Below are 25,679 nucleotides of genomic sequence, written 5' to 3'. Positions count from 1 at the left end.
GTAAATGAATACAGGTGGTCCCTTTACTACGAAACAACTAAATAAAATGCAGTGCAGCTTACTGCGTAAATCAGAGAAAAGTAGACCCCCTAATCATAAAACCATAAAATCCACAGTAAAATTATCATTAGTTGTAGTAGTAGGAGTGGTAATTGGATTTTTATGACCTTTTGAACTTTAAGTGCCTTTTGGTCAGCCTGTTGTGCTTAAAAGTGCGTGATTGATCGTTTTGACTCTGAACTTTAATTTTTACTTAAAAAGAGACAATGTGCAATTAAATTAAGTAAACGTCGCCATGTGACGCCCGGTGCCAGATTATAACTTTTAGGCATCACATCTGCAGTCCTTTGACAGGTCGAGGTAAGAAAAGAAAATTTACAAACACTTACAAAGTTCTCCTGGCAGGATAGATCAATTTTTGTTCAGAAATAGTTTAAAGTAAGGTAAAATCATTCACATCACAACTATACAGTACTTTGTGTTGGTCTGTCGTAAATTAATGGCCACTTTTGCAAGCATATCATTGCCAGCGTTCGTAACATGCTTGCTGCAGTTGCCGAAAGGATTCACAAGTTAGTGATTTGAAACTGGAATAATTAAAGTTCGTAACGTAGTCCAAAAGTAAATGCAAATGTATTGCTCAGATCAGGAATGCGGAAAAACAGGACACATTTAGAGGAATGGCAGAAGAGTAAATGTATGGAACTAAAGACTGACGAGTTTAACGGCGCCTCAGAGAAGGAAAGGCTTAAATAGAGAGATATCTGTTTACTGTCTGTTCAGCAGGATGTTCAGGAAAGTATTTCTTCCCTCATTGTTCTCCCCAGAAAACACAAGTTTGAACTTTGTTTAGCTTGGACAGAAATCAGAGCAAATCCAAATCTGTCCTGCATTGAACATAAAACACTCAGCTGAAGTTTACACATCCATCATGAGTACGGATATTATAACGTTTTGAGATATTTAATTATACATTCGGGTTTGTTTTTTTTTTTCAGGTAGGAATATTCATACAAAAAGCAACTTCATTAAATCCCCCAGATGTAGAAATTGTGTGTAAAAGTTTTAAATGAATGCAAATTTTCTAAAATCCATACACATACAGGCTCACACATATACATAATGCATAACCCCACTAATATCTAATATTTGGATGAATGTTATTTAGCACGTTACAGTCGAGGCTTTGTTCAGGCTGGAGATTTGACCACTTTTCTTTTCTTTTTTTTTTTTTTAGAAAGGGTAGAGAGTTCATTTAAATAGTTTGGCTTCCTGGCACTGACTCTGATTTTAATGACAGTCCACAAATTATGAGTAGGACTGAGATCAGGGCTTTTGGACCGCCACAGAGAAAGCTTAATGCAAGGCTACCGTGATTAATTTTGATGCGTTTTGGATCGTTGTCGGGTCGGGAACTTCGGCTTCCAGGCCGTCTGACACCAAAACCGTCAACTTTAGATGAGAGGAGACGCTCATGATGTTCAAGACCCACCCAGGAGGAAACACGGGGACACCAGAGTCACAAACAAATGCCCACACGGGTAAACCAAACTGGTCAGATTTCATAAAGATTGAGCTGTTTGGTTCCAGTGACAGAGAAGTCTAGACACGAGGAGGCTAGCAGATTTCATTTTGCATCAAATGCCAAACATGGTGGTGGTAGCATCATGCTGAGGGTCTGTGTCTCTGACAGCGATACTTATGAACTGCACAAAGTGGGTGGAATAATGAAAATCAAAGACTACCTTGAAATTATTTCACTTTATCTCAGATAAACAGCTTTGTGGTTGAAATGTTCGGTGTCGCAACTGGACCACGATCCCAAACACACACACACACATCCAAACTGGGTTTGGACCGGACAAACCAGAACAACATTAAGCTTCTGGACCGACTCCAACTTCAGCCCCATAAAAATAAAAAAAAATAAATAAAAAAATGAATAGATCACACGTTAAAGCAAGAGAACCAATCGATTAAAAGGAGCTTTACCGATTCTGATAAGAGGAGGAGTGAAACCTTTGGCCAGAAACATGCCTGAGGTCCTGCTGACGGCTGCAACACAAAGAGTCTTGGCTGCAACTTGCTGGAGGATATTCGTCCGAATATTTGTGTGTTGTAGTGTTTTGTAGTTCTTGCTCAGTCTGGGGGGCTGACCGTTCCTTTTACGACGTTTGTTCCGCCGGAGAAACACGTCCGACTGTCGGGACGGCAAAACCAACTCACAACTGAAGATTAAACGTTGAAAATAAACTGAAACATCCGCCAAGCCTTTAAAGAATATTAAATATTCACAAACGTATCCGGGTTTGTTGGAAGAATTGGAAAGAAAACAAATTCAAGATCGACACTTTGTCTGCCTGAGATTATAGCTGAAGAATAAAAAAAAAAAAAACACTATTAGAAAATATAAAACAAGGCACAGCTTATTTTAAGCTATTCCTTTGTAGGTATTTATGTGCTAAGCTTTCTAATAAAAATTGTGTTTTAAGGCGAGATGCTGGAAATCTATAAAGCATTACGATTAAAACCAACGCGACTGTGATTAAAGAGGATTTCTGATATCAGCCATAAAATAAGACAGTTTTTAAACATCCTAGTAAAACATCAGTAAACCTATCAGGACGATGCGCTGGCCTGTACTCTCTGCGCGTGTGTGAAAAAGTGAAAATGCACATAATACTCAGATTTCACCTCATGGTTCCCATGAAGATGCTAAAGAGTCGGACCTTCTGAGACTCGTGTGTGCGTGTGTTTCTGCATAGGTGTGTGTCCCTCCAACTGTGATATGAGGAGCACTCTTGTAAACACTCGTCGTTCCAACCCAGCCCACCCGGTGCAAGGCCGGAGCGCAGATTAGTCTTGTTGACTCGGCAAGGACGCCCTGTTAAGCACAGGCAGACGGGGGGGGGAACGCGCGCCCTCACACTGCAGGCGCCCGCACAGAATCCGCATCTGCACACACGTTAATTTGCAGAGCGCGTTTTTTTGTTTTTTTTTTGCAGGCGATTGCTGTGCAGCTCATCAGTTTCTAAACATACACATCCATTCCCCGCAAATCCGAATGTTTATGGGATGCGAGGAAAGGAAACACGTCGACGCGCTTCTTTCGTCAAACGTAAGCCGGTGCTCTAGTCCACCTTTAAATCATAGATTTGACTTGTGTTAGATTGAAAGATCACTTCCTGATCTTTTTGTATATCAAAAAATGTGACCAGTAAATTAGTCCTAAATATTATATTTTAATATTATATACATTCATAACACAAACGATGTATTTCAAGCATCGTTTTGCCTTGTCCCGTATAATTTCTGTTAAGTTTGATTACAGCCGATGTAAACTCAAGATCCGGAAGAAGATTTTTCCTGAGACGCATGTATCTTAATACAGTACAATGGTCATGGTTCCTTTTCCCTCAATTTCCTGAGTTTGCTGAATGATGTTAAAGTAGGAATTAGTAGTTTTGGGATAGTAGGCAGACGTCGAGACCTTCTGGAAAATGAAATCAGCATTTCACAAGGAGATGTGATCAGATTTTTAATTATATTTCTCGTTATTAAGATATTGATTTTCTTAAAAAAAAAAACATGCCCAACCCTGTTCTGTTCTTTAACATCTTGCAAGTTTAGAATTTTTGGTCGAATTTAAGAGACCTACAGACGACAAAGTGGCTCGTAAGTCTGCAGAGACTAAAGAATTGTTCAAACTAATTATAGGAAAAAATGTTTTGTTGTTATTTCATACAGTTTTGCTGCTAAAACTATATGATTCTATGTTGTAAAAATGTTATAATTCCATGCAGATCAACGTAGCCATGAGCTGCACTCGGGCTGGTCTTTGGCTGGAGATGATTGAACTGTAGTTTTTGATGCGCAGTTAATAATGATGCCGGCAAGCTTGTGGTTTCCACACAGAGTGAGATCCGGCGGAGCTGAACTTAGACTGCAGCTAGATTTGAGCCCTGAGGACAGGAACACCAACGCATCTGTCTTTTCTCCTGCCTGACACCTGCGACAGGTGCAATTCCTTATCTACAGGAAGTAGGATCTTCTGATTCTGAGAAAAAAAAAAAAAAAAAATGTCAGATTTGTGTGACAGGTTCCGGCCATAAAATGTAACGTGTTATTTTAGTTTCTTTCTCCCTTTTATTAAACTTTCAAAAGAACCTGTGCCGTAGCTGTTACTCGCGTGTTGCAGACAGGAAATGATCTCTCAAAGCAAAAAGCTCTAATACGCGCCGTCCAACCTTCAGAAAAGAGCTCTTTATCCTCCTTTGATTTCTCTTGTATGTTATTGTCGTAGCAGTATTATATGTTGTAAAATCAAGCAGGAGTGACTACCCAGATCTCAATAGAGTTAAAAAAAAGAGCCTTTTTAATGACCTGCAACATTAAAGCACAGCCAGAAGTGGAAAGAGGGAAGCTTTGCACAGCCTGTTTGTGCTGTGGCATTATTACCGGCACAGAGTCCAGATGGTACAAAGCAAGGGGCTGCAGATGAAGTCCAGAACTAATTGAATAACTGCAGCATTTATTTACTCCAGCGCCACCGAACCGGCCTCTCCGGGTGTGGAGTCCATGAACAGAAGTGAGTTTTCAACCGATGGCAACGTTTTCCCTTAGCCGTGAAGGGTTTGGACTCGCTGGTAAAAAGCATTTCAACAACAACAACCAAAAAAAAAAAACACTATTGAGAACAGCTGGCAACTTTTGGACTGGTTTTAAATGGCATTTTGAACTACTTTCATTCCTCAGTTATATACTAATAAAAACGGCAAAAGGACTTTCAAGTAAACTGGAATTACCTATCATTGAACTAGTATTTCTGAGTATCTTTCTATAAATGTTTTAAACGGCCGTTTGTTTTTCTCCTCACTGTTTTGTTTTCAAATGGATGTTCAGCATCGCTAAAGTGACCCACCGCCGCCCCACGTCTGCCTCGTGTTTCAGCGGTGAATTAAATAAACGTTGTCATCCCTACAAAGAACAGCCAAAACGTTGACTATGCCAGGCCTCGTTTGGAGCAATGTAGCGCGGCCCAAAGAAGGAGCTGAGATGAATCCATTGAAAGTTAACTTTCTTGATATGTTTGGTGTTGAAGGCTACGTTAAAAGAGAGGCTGTTGTTTTTAAATAGTTGCAGATTGTCTCTCTGCACACAAATCCATCTAATAACTCCTCTCACAGTGACATGGGAAAACACATTTTCTTTTAAAAAAAATAACACGTCTTCTAGCTATCAAATTATTTCGGCGCCCTCCATAATTGGGGCCCGGATAAGCCTTTGCGAGACCCCATTGAGGACTACACCATCTGCATTTGTTATTCCCAATTCTGCCCAACTAAATCAAGCTGCCACGGATTCATAATTTTTTGACACGTTGGGGGAAAAAAATCCTGCGGCATGAGATTTGCAACTCTGAGACGCCAAATGTTCGGCACTGGTACGAAACGAGCAGAAAGGCTTTTCAAATGTATCAGCAACAACCTGGTAACAAACTTGTTTTACGTCTTGCTACGTTGTGAAGACGCTCCGTCTACACCGATGAAGATGTACGCCCATTGGGATGCTGCAACTCATGAAATTAATTCAGCTAACAATCATCGACCCAACCTGGGGTCACTCATTAACTTTGTTTAGGCCATTACACTTTCATCTCTTGATGGTCAGGGATGAATAAAACAAGACATGGTGAAATTCTGTCTCAAATCAGTAAAATGCTGTAACTTTTACCCGTTATCCCAACACACAGCCATAAATGAACATGTACTTTGAAGATATAACAGCATTTGACGGCTTACCATAAAAGAGTGCGACCAAAATTTTCAAGACTGCACCGTTTTAGCTACCATATTTTGCTTTTGCTGCGTTGCGTAACGCACGGACAACACGCTCGCTTGTGCATTACCTCCAGTATCAAAACTGATCCACGCTAAGGCTTTCGCTAAACCTGCCTTTGATTCCTTTTCTGTGTATTCCTGAGGCTTCCATCTGAAGGCACATCTGATCCTCTGATCATGACCTCCTCTCCCTTTCTTTTTAGAAGACAGAAAGCTCTTTGTGGGCATGCTTAACAAGCAGCAGTCAGAAGACGACGTGCGGCGCCTCTTTGAGTCCTTCGGCAGCATCGAGGAGTGCACCATCCTCCGAGGTCCCGACGGAAACAGCAAAGGTAGACTTTGTGACAGTGGCGGCTTTTTTTTTCTTGCCCCTCTGACACAAGCGAGCAAGCTGATGACCACGAATACAGAACAACCGTTTCATTCTGCAAATTTGAACATGACACGAACCCGAACGAAGGAGGGAAGATTAACTAAACTTCCTCGTTTAACCTCAGGCTTCATGTCCCGGTACATAAAAAATGGAAAAAAAAAAAAAAAAAGATTGTTTTAAAATGCTTCTCGGGGTGCTCCACAAGTTCACTGGGTAAAGTTCAGCGGTGGGTTCAGCAGCCAATCAGTGAGGTTCGGTGACAACTAAGCTTGATAATTGCAGCGTGCTTGATCATTCCGAGTCCTGCATGAAGCTCCATTAAGAGGCTCCGTCAGCCCGCTTACTCAGCTGGATTTGCCCGATAATTACTGCGAACGTGACCGTTCAGATTCATCAGTGACACTTGTCAGTGTGAAGCGGCGTCAGGACGCTGCGGATCCCAGACTCGGTAATGGTGCCAGAGCGGCTCGTTTTGTCGACCATCCAGTAGTGTAACAAAATGCTAGGAACTGGACTCCTACTCAGTTTTTGTTTTTTGTTTTTGTGTGTGTGTGTGTTGTTGTTGTTACTAGAAATGCTGTTGCTTTTGTTCTCACCTTACTCGTTTTTTTCTACTCTCCGGGTCTTTTTCCTCAGGTTGTGCGTTTGTAAAATACTCGTCTCACGCTGAAGCTCAGGCAGCCATCGGTGCACTACACGGCAGCCAGACGATGCCTGTGAGTATCCTGTGGCTGTGAAGAGAGAGAGAGAGAGAGAGAGAAAGCAATGAGTCACATAGACAAAACAGTTAAATAGAACTTGATTGCCTTTTTAAAGTTTTAAACTTTATTATCCCCATGGAGGGGATTTGTCCTTTGGATGCAACCCATCCTAAATTTCTCAGTGGAGTGAGCACCAACTGTAGCCCTGAGTCCTCTGCCTTGGCAGGAAGCATAGAAGCACATGTGTGTGCAGCATGGGTGTGCAAGTACAAATGAAAGCTTATGTCCTCTGTCAATCGAACCACACTAACTTGTCCTGCCGGGTGTGTGTGTGTGTGCGTGTGTGCGTGTGTGTGCGTGGGTGTGGGTGGGCTTACAGGGTGCCTCGTCCAGTCTGGTGGTAAAGTTCGCTGACACGGATAAGGAGCGCACCATCCGCCGCATGCAGCAGATGGCTGGTCAGATGGGCATCTTCAACCCCATGGCCCTGCAGTTTGGAGCCTACGGAGCCTACGCTCAGGCAAGAGTCACATTGATTCGTTTTGTTTTTTGGGGGGGTTTTTTCCGTCGAGGGTTATTTATGGCAAATAGTGTGTTAAACGGAAATTGTGGTTATGCCGTTCCCCCTTGAACCAGTTCATATTTGTCATGTTGCAACCGACAAACTTTAAAGCTGCAATTTTTATAGAATTTTTTTTGTTTTTTTTTCTGTTAAATTGTGACAGTAATCTGTGAAAGGATTGATCTCCTCCACTTCCTCCCTCTGCTACTACTGCTGTCTGAAGAGATGCACCGCTTCCACACAAAAGCAATCAACCAGAGTGTGTTAGTGCTGTCAATCATCCTCTTGCCTCTTGTACATGCTGCTAAACGTACTAATAACTTAAGGTTAAAAGAAAACTGTTCATCTACTGTCATTGATGCTAACTAGACTTTGCTCTGCTGTCTTGAAGAAGCTGCAGAAGCGATGGGGGGTGAGCAGCGCATATATAAGCATGATTGACAGTAATAGCCCTCCTCCACACGCTGATTGGTTGTTTCTAGTTGGCGCTGGGAGAAGGCAGAGGTGTTTGCTTTTTTCACAGATTATCTGTTTACCATAGCATACTGTCACTTCACAACATAGTGACAGTTTCAACAAATTAGCAACAAAAAATTTATATTTTTAGAGGTTACATACTGCAACCGTAATGTACGCTATTTGGATTTCAGATCCCATACTGAGGAAAATAACAATTACACAAAAAGAATTAAGGAATCGAAACTAGAAGTTCGGAGATGTTTTATTTCCACCTCCCTGAGTCGATATTTTTGTAGAGCCGCCTTTCGTTGCAAACACAGCTGCAACGAAGGATATTTCTACCAGATCCATCCGGTCCAGCATCTGAACTTGAATTCTCAGTTAGATTCAGGTCTGGAGTTTGACTGGGAATGCATTTTGATCTAACCAGCTTCACTGTAGCTCTAGTTGTAAGCTTGGGGTTGTTGTTGTTGTCCTGCTGGAAAGTAAATCTCCACAACAACCTCAAGTCTTCTTCAGCCTCTAACAGGTTTTCTTTTGACTGTATTTAGCATCTCTGACCAGCTTCCTACAGTCATCTGGCCAGTGACCTCTGTGGCAAACTGTGAACAGGATTTCTTGTGGCTTTCCTTCTTGCCGCTCTTCTATAAAGTTCAGATCTGTGGAGAGACCTATTTCATTGCTATTTAGGTCGTGCTCCGTTTTATTTTGTGGCGTCAGAGTAAAGAGGCTGAGCAGGAAAGCGTTCGGCATTTCAACTCGTAAAGAATTTTGCTGGCTGCGTGTCGCTTTCCCTCCGCTTCACGATGAATCGCCATTCGGTGAAAGTCTCTGTAACGCCAATAAAACACGTCGAATATGAGGTTTTGAACGTGGCAGAACGTGGCAAAAGTTCAAGGGCTGCGTATGCAGTTCCGAAAGGCTCCATAAATACCAAATAATGTCCAAAGAGGAAATGGAGGTCATGTCAGATTTTCGCGTTAGTCTTAAAAAACAGAAGCTCGGTTTGGGGAATAGATATTCTGTAAGAATCAATACCCGGTTTCTACCTAATAGCCTCTTTTTCTTGTCTCTGCGCTGTACCTCATTTCACTTTATAGCCCTACTTCTTCCTTTTATCTGTCTTTCTCATCTCAGTGACCTCACAGACAGCAGCATTCCTTTTATTACTCTCTGCTCTGCTTTCTAATCCCATCTCTTCCCCTTCCTCCTCCTCCTCCTCCTCCTCATCCTCCGCCTGCAGGTGCAGCAGCAGGCGGCGTTGATGGCGTCTGTAGGACAGGGGGGCTACCTCAGTCCTATGGCGGCCTTCGCAGCAGCCCAGATGCAGCACATGGCCACCATCAATGGCCTCCCCGGAGCACCACTGACCCCCACGTCAGGTAACAGTGCCGGAGGTCAGGGGTTAAAGGTCTGTGGGGGAACAGCTAGCATGGAGGTATAGCATTCTTAATTCTAACAAAATAGAAGAATTTCAGGGGACTTTTTTTTATTTCTTTTTTTTTATATATATATTAGGTGAAACTGGTCATCGGCGATTCGTTCCCGATGAACATTCACTTCAAAAGCAAACTAGATATTAAGAAAAGAAAGAACTTCCACGAAGAATAGCAGCATTATTAGCACCGAGCAAGTCTCTATGACAACGGTTTATTTTAAGTCTTGTCAGAGGTGTCAATAATAACCGTTGGAGCCGTCGCTGAAGGTGAAAATAGATCCACTGCGATTGGCTCAGAATGCATTAAAGCAAATGGTTCAAATTCCAAGAATCCATCTGCAGCTGGAAAGATGCCCACACCTTTTTTTTTTTTTTCACTGCTCTGCAGGATTAGCTCAGCGACTCAGGTCTAATGGCTGTTGTGTAACCCTGAGGGTCACACGGGGCCAAGGAATCAGCCCTGACATTTAGCGTCTTACCGGTCCACTGGACCAGCCCCTCTGACATTTTCGTGACTCTGTAGCCGGTCGAAACCGAACTTTCCCATCATGTCTTCAGGAAGAGATAAAAAAAAACAAAAAAAAAAAAACAATGTTTGTCAATGTTTCTGTTATTGCAGGTGGCAGCACTCCTCCGGGCATTAGCGCCCCCACAGTGACCAGCATCCCCTCCCCCATTAGCGTTAATGGTTTTACTGGCATGCCGCCGCCCCAGGCGAACGGGCAGCCGCCGGCAGAGGCTGTCTTCACCAACGGGATCCACCATTACCCGGGTAAGGTTTGATCGTCTGCGTAGCATCCATTAAGAAGTCACAGAAACAGCAGCTAACTTTATTAGCACCTAAATACTGTTTTTTTTTTCCATTCTATTTGCTGTGCTTCAAGATAGCAAAACTTTATAGACACAGACCAGTTAGAAGCATGGCTCCAGATTGCATATCTTACCAGCTCTAAAGCATGTTGTTAAGGGGAAATAAATGGTGTGGAGGTGAGCGCCTCTCCACCGTCCCGACGGTGCGAGTGTGAGATTGTGTGGTGAGCCGTGGCTCGTGCTTTTTTTTTTTTTTTTGAGGGGATGGACGAAGAAAACTCTATCTGCTTTTTCCCTTTCACGCTCTTGTCTCCGCAGTGTTGCAGGAGGTGGTTTTTAGGGAGGACTCAGAGAAAAACGGCTTGGGCGTGGCTCCGCGGAGTTGTTTTGGGGTTCAGGGTGGCTGCTTCCTCTCCTCTCTCTCTGAAGGTAGCGCTCCTCTCCCACCCGCCCTCACTCTCATCTCTCACCAGGCTCAAAACGGTCGGGAAGATCAGAACCCTAAATATTTTGTGGGGGGTTTTTTTGGCTGTTGTGACATTTCTGGAGAAAACTGGGAGGGATTGTAATCTCTGAAGATGAACAAGATGAACCGGTAGGCTCTGGGGGAGCTGCAGTGATTCACAGCCAAGACGGCAGAATGTGTTCGCAGGACATCGTTCAGATAAGCGCTCCACAAATATGACCTTTATGAAAGAATGACAAAAACACTTTGTTTGAATCTTTTTAAAGTTTGTAGAACATTAACAAAACATAAGCAACATGTCAACTTCCCTTCCCGACCCACACCACCAAAAGTACAAAGATTAATAAAATTCAGGAGAGCAAAACAAAGGCAGTTTGTGAAACGTAGAAACCTTTTAACATGACTATAGAGAATCTAATGGATCACTAGCATGGCGTCTACGTAGGTCACCATGCTAGTGACCCGCCACGCTAGATCTCTAGCAACTCTTGTTGAATGTGTAGAAATCCTTGAATTGCTGCTCACAGATAAAACTTTGTCTAATCAGACTGAGCTGAAGAAGCAACTGAGAAAGGTTTCACTCTTCGTCCGTCTCCCTGGAGACAAACCTGGCGGATCTGCGAAGTATTGACCCAGCATGCCAGACACAAATTATGAACCACATTTTTCCAGACTTTTACTTGTACAAAATGTTAAAAAAAAAATCCCTTTCCTTCCACTTTAAAGCAATTCACCACTTTATGTTGGTCTATCAAATGAAAGATTACAATAAAAGGCCATATAAATGTGCAAAGTTTCAAGGTGTACTTCTGCCAGGCGCCGTATCAGGGAATGACAAAATATCCTCTAAAATTTGCAATTAAATGACATTTTGAAAGTCGGATGTTTCCAAAGTTTAAACAAGCAGAAACTTCCAGTGAGACACGTCCACTCGAGAAAGGCAAGAGTGTGATCTCGCCCTTTTCGCAAACCGTGACCTGAGAGTAACCTTTGCCTGTTACCCCCGCCCTCCTCCCCTCCCCCCCCGAGCAAAAGAGCGCCTTCCAGGTTGGAAAAGAAAGCTACAATATGATTTCACACTCTGTAACTTTTATAGAGCTCTATTTTAGCCCTCACCTCTCCTCTTTCCTCCAGGCCATCTGTGACTGTGTGTCAGTGTTGCTGTCGGTTCACAGTGTGTTCGATATTTTCTCGGCTGTTTCGAGTGATGTTGGGTCTATCGGTGTGTGTCTCTGTGTGCGTCCTCTCTCAGTGGTGTGTGCTCTGTGTGCATGCGCTGCCTGTGGAGACAGACGGGTAGAAAAACACGCGCGCGCACGCAGCTACGAGCCGGGATGTACGGCGCCAACTCGTGGCGACAGATGCGTCCGCTGCTGTGCGTTTAGCTCTCTGCGGAATGAAAACCGTTTTGTAGGATCTGGATTTGCATGACAGGGAGTTTTTGTTTGGTTTTTTTGGGGGGGTTTTCCTGTGGTGTGGTGGTGGTGTGTTTTTTGTCTTTTTACTCCCTCGAAGTTGTACTTGTTTTCAAGAATAGCACACTAGAGCTACTTTGAAGATGCCTCAGCAGGAGCATGAAGTGAAAAGTTTTGGACACACTGAAGGAAAAGCGAGCTGCCTCTAACCTCCCTGTCTGTTCTCCTTCTCCTTCGCTCCCCTTGTTATCTTTTCCTCCGTGCCCTCTCTTCCATCTACATTCTCCGTCCGTCTCACCTCTCTCCTCCTCCCTCCTCCTCCTCCTCCTCCTCTCTTTTTCCCGCTGAAGCAGCTCAGAGTCCCACTGCGGCCGACCCTCTCCAGCAGGCTTACACAGGAGTCCAGCAGTACGCAGGTCTGTCCGTCACTCTGTCCCTCCGCAGCTCATCCGTGTGTCTGTCTTGAGTGGCACGGGTGGCTGCGAGTTTGCATCCGAGACCCTTTAAAAAAAAAATTAAAATTAAAGGAGTGCTAAAGATAAGCACTCCTGTTTTCAAATTAGGTATTTTGATCATGTAGCCCTCCCGTCTTTTCGGTCCAACTGGATCAGTTTATTCTCTCCCGGCGGTGTTTGTGCAACACGCAGACTCCATTGTGTACGCTATCTGATCGATTGCTTGCTGTGCTCCTGCATATATCACATTGTTTGTATGTATTCAAGTGTGCGCTGTATTCATGACTGTTATCTGATGCGCGGCGTGTGTGTGTGTGGGTGTGGGTGCGTGTGTGTGTGCGCGTGTCTTTGTGTGGGTCTCAGCAGCCTACCCCGCCGCATACGGTCAGATCAGCCAAGCCTTCCCCCATCCTCCACCCATCATTCCACAGCAGCAACGAGAAGGTAACACACACACACACACACACACCTATACACGCACACAGACAATACTGCAAACATTTCATTTTGCTTTTGCTTTTCTTTCAAGCTTTTACTGCGTTTTTCTTCTTTGTGTCTGAGTGGTTCAGGCAGCTATTCTACACAACGTACTATTTTAAATCAGATCAACCGAGGCGAATCTAAATGCCCCAATTTTGTTCTCCGTAATTTATGACAAATAATTTTGAAAAGATGAAAGGCCCTTAAAAGTGAATTTTGAATCAAAGTAACAGGATTAAAAAAAAAAACGGAGTATCTCCAACTTTGCTGTAAACCTGCTCATATAAACTTGATGACCCCGAGGAGCAGCAGGCTCATGTCTGGGGCATCACTGCCCTCTAGTGGAGAAGATAAAAAGCGCTCCAATCCACCATGACGGAGTCTGTGGGTTTTAGGCTTTTAGTGGTGATTTGGTAAAGGAAAAACTAAAAATACAGAGAGGGGTGAACATGTTTAAAATTACTGTCAACTAACCAGAAAACACCCAGATACAAAAATACGAGGAGAGGCAGCTGTTTACTACAATTTCAGTCAGACGGCTCTGTTACTCTCAAAGGAAAGTTATATTCTTACAGTCTCTTGGTTGAAGAATCGACACCGGGTCATTGCATAATGTAATTTGCAGAAAGTGGGACCGCTGTGAAACAAAGGCCGAACGAGTGAGAAAGCATCTCAAAGCGGTTACCGTGGAGAATCTGTGTGACTGTGACTCTGTTTCGAGATGTTGAAGTTCCTGGTGTTATGAACTCTTGAAATACTGCGAAGCTTTAAAGGGAAAAACAATCAAAGGAAGAGTTCACTAGACAGTAAGTCAAGCATCTTCCATGGCTATCTCTCTCCCCAGACCTGAATCCTGCTGAAAATGTGAGAAACAAGCAAAAAAGAGAATCTGTGAAAATATTTTACTATTTAAACAAAATTACATATAAAATTAGAGGTTTTCTTCATGATTATACTGAACCCCCCCCCCCCCAAAAAAAAAAACAAAAAAAAAAAAAACAGGAGTTTTGACAAACCTTTACCAGGCGTACCAGTTGTTTTGACTGAATCTTCTCTCATGGTTAGTTTTTTTTTTTTTTTTTACTTTTGCCTTTTTCTCACCCTCCATCTCTCTTTCTCTTCTCCCGTCTCTTCCCTGTTTTCGTGTGCGTGTGTGCATGTGTGTCTCCTTTTCACTGTTCCCATGCAGGACCAGAGGGGTGCAACCTGTTCATCTACCACCTCCCTCAGGAGTTTGGGGATGGAGAGCTGATGCAGATGTTCCTGCCTTTCGGTAATGTCATCTCCTCCAAAGTGTTTGTGGATCGGGCGACAAACCAAAGTAAATGCTTTGGTGGGTAAAAATGAACAGAATAAAAAAAATATATATATATATTTATATATACTGATTACTGTTTTCTATTTATTTTTATTATTTTCATTTTCACTGAATGCATGAGGCGATTTTTTTTTGTCTCCTTTCCATTTTAAATTAAAGCAGAACACTTTGCTGCAGCCGTGCAGAAATGCATGCATTCAAAAATGATTTCTCTCTTTATTCCTATTAACGCCGTTTTACTCCGAAGCTCAACTTGTTTTCATTTCTGCATTCATATGACTTTTAATTCCTTTATTCCTGTGACATTTTTTTTTTTTTTTTCTTACAAATATGTGATCTCGGACTGAACTGCTGCTGTGTCGCTTCGCCGCTGACAACGATGAGCTCAGAGTGATGGAGAGCGTTTGATGTTGAGTCCATCAGCTGCAACCAATTAGCAAATTAGCTCTCTCATTAATATGACGCAACATGAATGTGCTTGGAGGAAGGAGCTTTCTGTGAAACCTTCGTGTTTGATTGGTAGCTGTTGCGAAGCCACTGTCACTGTGCTGTAAAAAGTATTCGCACCCCTTGACCTTTTGTCACGTTTCCTTATTTCGTCAGTGTATTTCACTGAGGATTGTACAAAAGCAGTGCAAAGCTGTGCATACATGTTAGAAAGAAAATTGTATTTATTTTTTTTATTCCAGCATTGCTCAGCTCTTACACGTCCAACATGCTGCTTCAGGTCTAGTTACAGATTCTCAGTCGGGTCTGGGGTTGGGGTTTGACCAGGCCATCCTGGCACGTTAACGTTCTCCAAGCGAAGCCGTCCCTCCGTGGCGCCGGCTGCGTTTTCCAGGCTGCTGCTCTGCTTGGAAAGTAAATCCGGTATCTGCCCCAATCTCACTTCTTCTGGAGCCTCTTTTTCTTCCAGTGTTGCCCTGCGTTGTGCTCCATCCATCTTCCCATTAACGCTGACAAACATCACTGTTCCTGCTGCTAAAAAAAAAAAAGAACAAGCGCCCGTCCCATGGAGGTGGCGGCGCGCTACGTCCACGTGTTGCAGTGGGGATGATGTGTTCAGGGTGATCCAGTGTTAATTTCAACATCTCAGCGTTTTGTATGTAGGTGAAAAACATTGGGGGTTTTTTTTTCCCCTGATCATTACATTTCAGACTTTAATTGGGGCTTCTAACACTCTTTTTTTTTTTTTTTTTCCAACAATGGCTTTCTTCTTATTACTTTTCCATTAAGACCAGATTGTTGTAGTACACAGCTGGTATTTCTGATCTCTGCAGATCCTCCAGGGTTAGCGTAAACCATTTTGCTAACCCTGACCCTTACTCCCCCTTCCCAGCCTCTCTGTTAAGGTTTTACACTTGTGCCACACTCTTTTCAGTTATTTTCAGACCATGGATTGAACAGATGTCCAAAACTCAGTCATTTCTGTTATAATTTCACCCTGATTTAAACGTCTCCACAACCTTAATATCACAGGATGATATTTGCTCACTCATGTCCTCTAACAAACTTCTGAAAAGCCTTCACAGAAAACGCTGGATTAAGAACGGGGATTAAACCACACACACACACACACGCAAACACACACACACACACACAGACTCTGTTTACTAATCGGGTGCAATTTATTGTGCACTTGATTTTAGTTAGGAGTGTCGGTGTAAAGGGGCAAATCAGTCCAAACCGTTCAAGGGATGTAAACACTTTTGCAAGGCACTGTGCATGCATTGCTTTATTTTTTACTTTTCCTATATGATTGTATTTCACACATTGGTGACTAACTGATGAAAGATTGTGTTGCTGTCTCATACTTTTTCTATGCTATTTGGTTGGAGGCTTCATGTAATATCTTACTGCACTGTTATAGTTGCTTTTTTTTTCATCTTAGTATCATTTATCTGCAAAAGATTTTTAAAGAATTTCATTGTTGCCTTCAGTTTTATGCTTTGCCACACTATGAACATCCAAAATCAAGGATGCGTCTCTTTTTCAGGATCACAACTCCTTCGTGAAAAGCCACGTCTTTAGCCGCTTCTAACCCTTACTCTGTGTTGCCTCATGAACCCAAACTCTTCCTGCACCTTCACCTGACGACGCTGTGTCCTCCTCCTCTTCCTTCTCCCCTCAGGATTTGTGAGCTTCGACAACCCAGGTAGTGCCCAGGCTGCCATCCAGTCCATGAACGGCTTCCAGATTGGCATGAAGAGACTGAAGGTCCAGCTCAAGAGGCCAAAGGACGCCAACCGCCCCTACTAGCCCCTTCTCCCCTGCCCCAGCCGGCCACCGCGGCAGGCGGGGCAGCCGCCGTCAACAGGAAGAGACAGGTCAGGTGTCACTTGAGCCGAGTTACCGAACCGAAGCGTGCGCGGCCGCTGCAGTATTAAACTGGCAAACGCCCCGATGGCGAGCCCATTTATGGTGCCGCCTGATGTGTTTTCCATAACCTTTTATGTAAGTCATAAAACACTCGCAGGCACCTAATAACAGCTTGATCATCTGTAAAACGCTTGTAAAGATTAGTGAAGTCTTACTCCGGCGCAGACAGTTTAAGAATATATTTGGTAAAGGTTATGCTAATGTGGCTCGTCCAGGACTTGGCAGGGAGTACGAGTGAGAAACTGGTTTTGAAAGCGGACAGCATTTTAAAAAAAAAAGAAAAAAGTAAAGTCTTTTCGCTAATCTATGAATTTAAAATCGGTAAAAATGGGGGTTTAGCGTTCTCTTTATTTCTGTAATACAAAGATCCATGCCCCCTGGAAAAGGTGTCTGATCTTGGAAACAGATGGGGTCTTTTTTTATATTTTATTTTATTTTAATGTCAGTCAAACACAAACAAAGCTGTAGAGGCATTTCCTTTACACGCTGCCTCCTCTGTTTGCAGAACATCTTTGCAGTAAGTGACCCCGCATGTTACCCTGTAGGTAAAAGATAATTGGTAAACGGCTCGGCGTGTTGCGCTGAGAAGGAAACGGTTCCGAGGGGGTGAGGGGAGGCATTTATTACCCCTCAGGCGAGTAATCGTGCCGTTCCTCTTTGTCTCCCCCCTTCATCTGTGTGATGGAGGGTTCAGGCCACGTCGTTCATCCACCGCTGATGACTTCATTCAAGGGCAACTTATCACCCACTCACAAGCCAGCTGAACCATACCGCACAGTGTCCTGGGGCAAATCACTGGCAAAATATTGCATTCTCATACGAGTTTGACAAAGCAAGCACAGGGGCGCAAGTTTTATGGCGTTTTTTTCTACTCTTTTTACATATCTAAATATTTTATTTCTTTTTCTACAGACTCCAAATGCTCCAGTTCACTCTCCCTGCGCTGTATTTCTTTGTCGTTGTCCGAGAAGGTTCAGAAAAACAGGTGCAGCTAAAATAGTCTGGCATTATATACAGTCATGGGAAAGAGACGAAGCGCACTTTAAGATTCAGTGGCTTGTAAAACCACTTTTAGCCACAATAACTCTCGGTAAACACAACCTGTGACAGACTGGTATTTCGTGGCCTTTGATTGTTTGCAGCTTTGCTAATGTCTTCTCAAAGCACTTAATTCATGTTGATTTCCGGCCTTGGACACTGAAACGCTTAATCTGTCCAAAAGACAGAAAGCGTTCCTTCACTCAGATGCAACTTTTGAAAATCAAAATGTGTTCCAGGAAACATTTTCTTTACGACAGAAGAAGCTTTTTTTTCTGCCGGCAGCTCTGCTAAACTAACCAACCGCTTCAGTCTTTTTCCGACTCCGATGTCGTGGAGTTTAACTTTTAACATGCTAGCAGGAACGTTGCACAGTTAGGGGTTTTTCGCAATTTCTCCGACCAGTGCAAGGTTGAACGTAGTGACTTGGGGTGACTCTTGGTAAGATTGGTAGCTGTCTTAAATATTTCTAATCGTGATCCTTCTTATTGTAACGTAGAATGATGTTTGAAAATCAGCCTTTAAACTCTTCCCAGAGTAATCGGCAGTAACAAATGCTCCTCGAGGGTCATTGCTGGAGTCTTTCCTCCTTGGCGTTACACTAAACCTCACCGGTTTCCTCCTGACCAGCCGACTGACACGACTCCTGGTTTTACAGAGGTGGTCAAACTTGACGGTGACCAGCTAATCATCAGTGTGCATTACAGGCTTTGTTATGTCGTTTTAAATCTGTAGGGCAACTTTTTAGTGAAAAGAGTGGCAGATTTTCTATGTCGTCGTTGACAAAACCATTTCTTCTGTGTTTTGCAGGATTTGTTGAGCTGAATAATACGTTGACCACTTGCTACCCACCGCTGAGCGCAAACTCAGCTTCTGGACCACAAAGTCTGCTTCAGAAAAAGAGAGAAGAGAGCGCGAGCATTGACCCGGTCCAGGACACCTCCCTTTGGATGTACTAAAACTTTTGAACTGAGAGAACGTTTTCTGGTTAGCACCAGGACTTCTTTTCCTCCTGCACACATATATACACCTCCTCCACCTAAAAAAAAAAAAAGATAAACAACAAAAAAAAAAACCTGCTTGAATGACAGCTACCTTTTTCTGGACCACAGACACTTTTACTTGAACGCCGAGATGGGGGGAAAAAAAAGAAGTAAAAGATCCTCCATAAAATCTACTGATAATGACCAACTCCACTAAACTCTCCAAGGGGATATGGACGCCAAAAGTCCAACAGGAAAAACAAACTTCTTAAAACCTGAACAGTGGATTGCCGTAGGGGATCCTTCTGAGAGGGACGGTTTCGGGGGTGTTTCTTTTTTTTTGGGGGGGGGGGTGTTAGGGGGTCTTTTTTTTTTTTTTGGACAGCTGACTTTTGAAGGCCAATTTCTAAGACTTCAAGCCACCAGGTGCAAATTGAGAGAGAAAGAGAGCCGAGGTAGGGAATGTGACATTTTCGGGACACAGATTTTGGGATGGCCACCTTCAGCTCGGAGTGCCTGTCCGTTTCCAGGGAACACCGTTTGCCGAGGAGAGCCACAGCAACGGATTCCAGGGAGTCTTATCCGTCATTCCTTAGTTGTTTTAGGGACCAAAAGACCAAACGTTTTTATCGCTGAGGACTTGTAGCGCTAATATACTCGGACCACTGCATCTCCTTTCGGTCAGCATCGTCTGCCCGGAGAGTTGCACTTAAAGCAAGTGTACATTTCGAATATATACAAGAAACCTGTATATATACACATATATATATTGCTGATATGCTTTTTTTGAATACAGGCAGAACTATTTCAGACGACCAAAAGGGGGGTCTCTCACTTCGCTAGTTTACAATTACGCAAAATGTTTATTTTTGTTCCCCTTTTCGTTTTTTCGTCTCGGGAGGGATGGCGAGTGCATGGGAGGGGCTGCTCCGTATCACAGCCTTATCTTTTTTAAAATCGACATCCTAACCTCACAGATAAAATAACATCCGAAACGTTTGAAATATACAAACTTGTTTATATTTGCAGTACATATATATGTATAACGAGCATTCAAGCAAATGTATTCATATATATACGGTATATATGGATAATAGATATTAATCACAAATATATGTATTTATATGCACATATTTTACATATGTGCGACTGTACATAGAGCGGCTACTGACTACGTTGAGCTGTTTTTTTTTTGTTTGTTTATTTTTTGTAGATTTTAGAGGAGTTTGAAGCATTGCTCTGCTTGGGAAGAGAACCACACATCTGGCAGCTCCCCAAACACTGCAGGCATTCCTGTCTCTGATAACCTATATGCTGACACACGACATGTTGCTAAAAAAAAAAAAAGAAAAAGAAGAAAGATCAGCGTGTGTGAGAAAACGTATCTTCTGTAAATATTATCTGAAAAATGCAAAAAGCCACCTCTCAGTAGCAGACTTTAAGGGAATCAGGCTAAAGAGGATTTTCTTTAGAGGAAAAGGACAATTATCTTCGACTCTATTCCAAAACATATCATGTGAGCTCACACACACACACGCATACACAAACTTCTCTTTGAAACTTGAACCAAAACGAATACGTCTCACAACCCTTGCTCTCTTTTTGCATTCAGTAAAGTGCATGTAGCGTATGGGCTGTCACCACGTCGAGGTGTGCCTTGTCACCTGCGGAATCTGCCATTCAGCACTGTGCTCCCACAATGAAGAAAAAAAAAAAAAAAAAAGACAGACACAAAGAAACCCGAACACACACACTTCTGCAAGCAGCCACTGCGCTATTATGATGTCAAAAAAAAAAAAAAAAAAATCCAGGCGGATCCATATCATTTCTCAGCCATGTGCAGAGCTTTAGCGCACGTCAAACGGAGCAAACCGTCCCGTCACTGCTGGGTCCACCGGTCTTTGGAAAGAACAAGACACAAAAAAACATCTATTCAGAGCTTAAAGGAGACACACTCTATGAAACGTGGGCATTAGGTGACCTGTCGGCACGTAAACTATCAAAGCAGCGTGCGGGGCTCCTGTAAACTACCTTCTTTCCTCTTGTCGAAGCTGGAGCAAACGAGGCCGAATGAGGGAAGTGACCGAGCGGTATTTACAGCTATGACGTTATTGTAATGTTGGTCAGGAACGTGGTAACATTTGGCAGTTTGTGAGCAAAAATCTGCTTGTGACACGAAGCATTTACTTTAAAGATACGTCAGATCGCCTTATCCCCTTCCAAATGAATACAGAAGCACCGCGTCGGCACACAGTGACGGAAAGCCCTGGCAAAGATGCGTGCACAAAGCCTTAAAATAAACGGTTGTTACGGAGACATCGTAACCCGTAAGATCCCACACTCTCTGCAGCAATTGTCCAACAGTAAACTTTTGAGACTTTTTTTGTTTTTAATGCGTTTCCTCCCTAGCCATGCTGCTCATTGTGCATATTGGCAAGTTGCAGGTGCATCGCAACAGATTATAATGTCTTTGAAAAGTTTATATTTGGTTCAAAAAGTCAACCTGGCAGGTTGCATGAACACAAAATTATATTTCAGGGGTCCATTTAGCTAACTATGTCCAACAGCAACTGAAACCCCAAAATTAGTTTTTTTCAGAAACTTAACACGACAAGAAAAATGTTTTAAAATGTTTAAATTTACGCTATGGCCTGTGAAATCCTGGGGTAGACTGCAGACCACTTCATTGTTGGACATATGATTATTTAAAACACGAAATAAAACAGGATTAGAATACAAACAGAGTAATGCAAACTAACAACAAAATCCACCAACATCAAAAAAATTAAAGTTTACAAATGTATGTGTATTTTTTTTAAATGAATTAGTATTAAACGAAATACATTTTTCACTGATATTCTGATTTAATGTGATGCACCTGTTGGGCCTTCTAGGTTGTACCTCCAGTCGTAAAGTTTATGTTTAAAACTTTTTAGCTACTTTTCTTGTAAATATGTGCATGTGCACATTTAAGTGGGCAGATTTCTCTTTTTTTCTTTGCGGATATTTCCCAAGTTATGAAGACGAACAGACATCTGCCCTTCTTGAATGATACTTTGTATCCATCCCATTCTGAAGCGTTTATAAGAGAAATTAACCATCTCACACATTCTTCCCACCCAGAGAGAAGCTCTGGATTTAAAGTCCCTACAAAAGTAAATTGAAATTGCTTCAATTACATTTACATTTGCAGGAATCATAAAGGGTGTTAATAATTATGTCACTTTATTTTCCCCTTAGGAAATAAATGTACTCAAATTAAAGATTTATTTTTTTTCCCTTAAATTTTCAGTTAGAGATTATAGTACTGCGAAAGATATTTTTTTAAAAAGTATTTTATATTTTATTGCTTTTTACACATCTTTACCAGGGGTAGCAGTTGAACTTGAAGGACCGGTCCTGGTACCGAATCTGCTAAATGAAGCAAATCCTTCCACTCAGTGCAGCTGCTATTTCACTTCATGGTTCTTCAGCATAAACTTTCCTACAGTATTTTACAGAAAAATGCTGTAAACACCTACTATACACTTCCAAAAGGTCAACAGACGTGGATTTATTGGACTCCCCTCAACGCGTATCGAGCTGGTGGAGAACACTTCATGAATATTTATAGATATGCATATTTATAAGGCTACATGACACTTTTGGAAGACGACGCTTCCCGTTTGGTATCATTACTAGTTTTGGTGTAAACTGTTCACTATGCCGATGTCCCGGCGTTTGCGTATAACCGTTTTTTTTTTTTTTTTTAGCTGTTTGAAGAATTTGGCATTTACCTTTAAAGTCCAGCGACGGTTAAAAAAAGAAACTTGCACCACTCATTCTGGGTTACTTCTCTTTTTCTTTTCTTTTGCACGTACCGGTAATTTACTGCGCGTGTCATTCAGAGGAACCCGGATGTCCAACACGATTGGGTGCATCGGAATAAACCGTCTCTAACGATAGCATCGTCGGCCGCCGCATTGTGTCCCTTTTCGACTGCCCCACTGCTGCACCGAGAAAACTTCAAAAAAACACAGAGAGAGACGCGTTCACGGAGCAATCCTCCACGTCTTTTTTAACCCGTGCTTTCACGTTGAGGGACGTAGGAAGAGATGAAGCAGTCGCGTGACGCATTCGTCATCTTCATTTGCTCTGAATCAAAGCTGCAAGTTTACAGGTTGGGAAAGGAAAAAAATAAGTAAAAACAAAACAAACTTGGTTCAACAACAAGAAACAGAGCAGAAGTTTGAATATAAATATATATAAATATATACATAAACTGATGAATATACTGTAAATTATTTCTTTTTTTGCTCTGTTTTCTTCTGTACATAGGTTTGCATATTTTATAGGACTTTTACTTCTATCTACAAGGACTGGATAAAGTACTTTAAATACTTTAAATAAATAAATATAAATATAAATATATGAATGAAAACAAGATAATGCTCATTAAAACCAGGTACAAAAAGAAAAGGTTAAAAAAAAAAAAACAGTTGCTAGGTTACGGTGAAAACTGTAGGACTTGACCAAGGCATTTATCCAGAATACAGTCAGGGAGAGCATTGACCTCAGTTAGAGCTTAGACACACATTGACCTATTTTATAAAAAACGAAACATTTAAAAAACTTCAGTGGGTTCTCTTCATTTATTTGTTTAGATATTTGTTTAGAAGTCATGTCTGAGATGATATGCATGCTTTCACAGCATTATTTTTCTATGAGTTGGTACGTGACCAAATCTTTTTTTATAATGACATGCACGGGCCGCCGTTGTGGTCCGCAGATGAATCCTTGTTCCTGCCTTCAGCACTTCTTTGGTGACGGAGAAGAAAAACGTTTAAAAAGAAAAAAAGGAAAAAGAAAAAAAAAAAGGAGCTCCTATTGACCAAGTGATGTCAGAGACAGATTTTAATCATTTATTTATCTTATTTATTTAATTTATTGCGTTTTTATTTATTTATTTGCGCTGTTTGAGTCAAGATCCGAGCTCTGCTATCGCCACTAATCCTTGAAGGCGCTAATTTGCATCCCTCTGAATTTAACTTCCTCAAAGACTAATTTTTTGTTGTTTTTTTTTCCTGTCACTAGTGAACTCTCAATGACAATGCAGTACTACACTAAAGCCTTATACATACTGTAACGATAGATCCATGCCGTTATGAAAAGGACTCTTTGTAGTTAGTATTAATAAGAAGAAAATTAGTCCCCTCTCAGTAGTAGTTACAATTTGCCATAAGAGCTTTAAACGTGCGGCAGAAGAGGTAGTCGTCCAGTTGGATATTTGATCAGTGCAAGGTCATTTATCTGGCGCCGATACGTATTGCAATCAGAACGAATGGTTAAGTTGTTCATTGTTGATTACCGGTTTATTTTCCATTGTGTACTCCAATATTTGACAGAGCTCTGATCTTGTTCAACCCATGTTTTCTGCCAAACAAAATTCAATGATGACTGCACTATTTCATCAACAAAAAACAAATGAGAGAAAAATCTGAATTTCTTTTTGTTTTCTTCTTCTGATTCTTTTTTTTTTTCTCTAAGGCTCAGTAGTGTTGCTAGAACCACATTTTACATCATGTGGTTTTCAAAGTGTTCTGGAAATCTACTGTATTTCCCAAATTTCAGCACAGATGGAGGGCTGGGGAATTGAATGTTGCATATTAAAGCTTCGCCAGGTTCCTAATGAGCTAAGCTTCTGATTGGGCAGTGCGCTTTAGGCTCCCGCCCCGTCCCTGCCCCCCCGTCTCTCCAGACTGCACCATTGTCCGGTCCCCTGGACTCCTCTTTTTGTAATTTTAAATGAATGATGCGTCTCAGCTTAGCCCAATAATAAAGCACAGTCTAGAATATCGTAATCTGTGTCGTGTCGTAATTGCCATCGCATCAAGATTTGTTGTTTGCTGGGCCTCTTACTATTTTCAAGGTATTACAGGGTTTTCAAAAAGTTCTGAAGCGCTAATATTTTCTGTCAGAATGTTTCTATGGTTTTAAGTAAAATGCCTGAGTTTTACTTGGGTTTTCTCCAGATGTTTCTGCATACTGCCAGTCAGCTGGCTGAAAAGTAAGATGCGACCAGAAACAAAAAGGGGTTGGCTGAGTCCCTGTACTAAACAGGTCATTTCAGCACACAAATATTAGATCTTTCTTAATAAATCCCGTTTCAAACACAGTCCTGGTTAAGCACTGGAAGCATAAAGTTGGAAAAACTATCAAATTTAGCTGTTTGAATATATTTTTGCTTCATTAAAAACACGGTCGTTAAATAATGTAGCGTGGCAATTCAATATAATTAAAGGTAGCACTGTTTTAAAGCTACGGTTAACAAGCTTTGAGTGGCATGTCTGTTCAGCGGCTGACTCCAGGCCAGCTAACCAAGCAGATAAGCTTCATTAGCCATCTATAATCAGCTCGTTATGTCCAGCACGATAAGCTGTTCAAATACAGCCGATATTTATTCTGGTTTTTAGGAACTGTCCTACTATGTTTTTCTGAAATAAAACCAATTAGTTTGTATTATTTATGTACTTTTCATGTGTAAAGACTGTCAGATTGTTTTATTTTAACTTAAATTTGAAGGTAATGACTTGAAATCTACACACACAGACACACACACATGGGTCTGGCAACACCGATGCGTCGGCGCATGCATCAAGCCCACAGACCAAAACCCGTGTCGGTGCGCGTATTGGTTTCAGCAAGTCACGTGACCGATACAGGAACTGTTTCAAAATGACAACGCGCCAAACTGTGTTTATAAGGAAGCCAATCTGTCAAAAGCATTTGCCAAACTAATTCTTGATCTTTTACAGCGTCAACTATGGAGCAGCCTCAAAGGAAAGGTTTCCTCAGTGTGGGACCATTTTGATCTTATGTTGGAAAATAAATTTGTTTTAATTTTTGTTGTTTAATCCAGTTCTTGTCAGTTTCTACTTGATCTATCTGAATCCAAATTCAGCTGAAACTGACTTTTAGTTCAC

At 42.0% G+C, this 25,679-nt stretch overlaps 1 protein-coding gene and 2 long non-coding RNA genes across 4 annotated transcripts; all 3 read left to right on the top strand.

Annotated features, from left to right (window-relative positions):
• The first annotated feature begins 3,408 nt into the window (after positions 1–3,408).
• LOC148159626 (uncharacterized) lies at positions 3,409–7,955 on the top strand. Its single transcript, XR_015762827.1, has 3 exons — positions 3,409–6,661; positions 6,850–6,929; positions 7,294–7,955. It is a non-coding gene; the product is annotated as an uncharacterized LOC148159626 (long non-coding RNA).
• A 1,226-nt stretch (positions 7,956–9,181) lies between these two features.
• celf4 (CUGBP, Elav-like family member 4) lies at positions 9,182–10,997 on the top strand. The gene is made up of 3 exons (XM_015009376.2): positions 9,182–9,317; positions 9,993–10,145; positions 10,502–10,997. The coding sequence occupies exons 1-3, from the start codon at positions 9,200–9,202 to the stop codon at positions 10,750–10,752; spliced, it is 522 nt and encodes a 173-aa protein (XP_014864862.2). The 5' UTR covers positions 9,182–9,199; the 3' UTR covers positions 10,753–10,997.
• A 921-nt stretch (positions 10,998–11,918) lies between these two features.
• On the top strand, positions 11,919–24,557 carry LOC148159625 (uncharacterized). Of its 2 annotated transcripts, XR_015762826.1 has the most exons (4): positions 11,919–12,963; positions 14,189–14,332; positions 16,449–16,644; positions 18,545–24,557. It is a non-coding gene; the product is annotated as an uncharacterized LOC148159625 (long non-coding RNA). The 2 variants fall into 2 exon arrangements; XR_015762825.1 differs by lacking the exon at positions 11,919–12,963 and having other exon boundaries at positions 13,543–14,332.
• The last annotated feature ends 1,122 nt before the right edge of the window (positions 24,558–25,679 follow it).

The sequence above is a fragment of the Poecilia mexicana genome, unplaced genomic scaffold, assembly GCF_051168715.1.
Source record: "Poecilia mexicana isolate PSO_F unplaced genomic scaffold, ASM5116871v1 scaffold_5, whole genome shotgun sequence".
Lineage (NCBI taxonomy): Eukaryota > Metazoa > Chordata > Actinopteri > Cyprinodontiformes > Poeciliidae > Poecilia > Poecilia mexicana.
Note: the sequence above shows the minus strand (reverse complement) of the source record. Positions and strands in the feature narration are given on the sequence as shown.

Bases quoted from the DNA above. Each gene is read 5' to 3' on its own strand.
- celf4 (XM_015009376.2), top strand. From the start codon at position 9,200: ATGGCGTCTGTAGGACAGGGGGGCTACCTCAGTCCTATGGCGGCCTTC. The intron at 9,318-9,992 runs GTAACAGTGCCG...CTGTTATTGCAG, and splicing joins ACCACTGACCCCCACGTCAG to GTGGCAGCACTCCTCCGGGC. The intron at 10,146-10,501 runs GTAAGGTTTGAT...TTGTCTCCGCAG, and splicing joins CGGGATCCACCATTACCCGG to TGTTGCAGGAGGTGGTTTTT.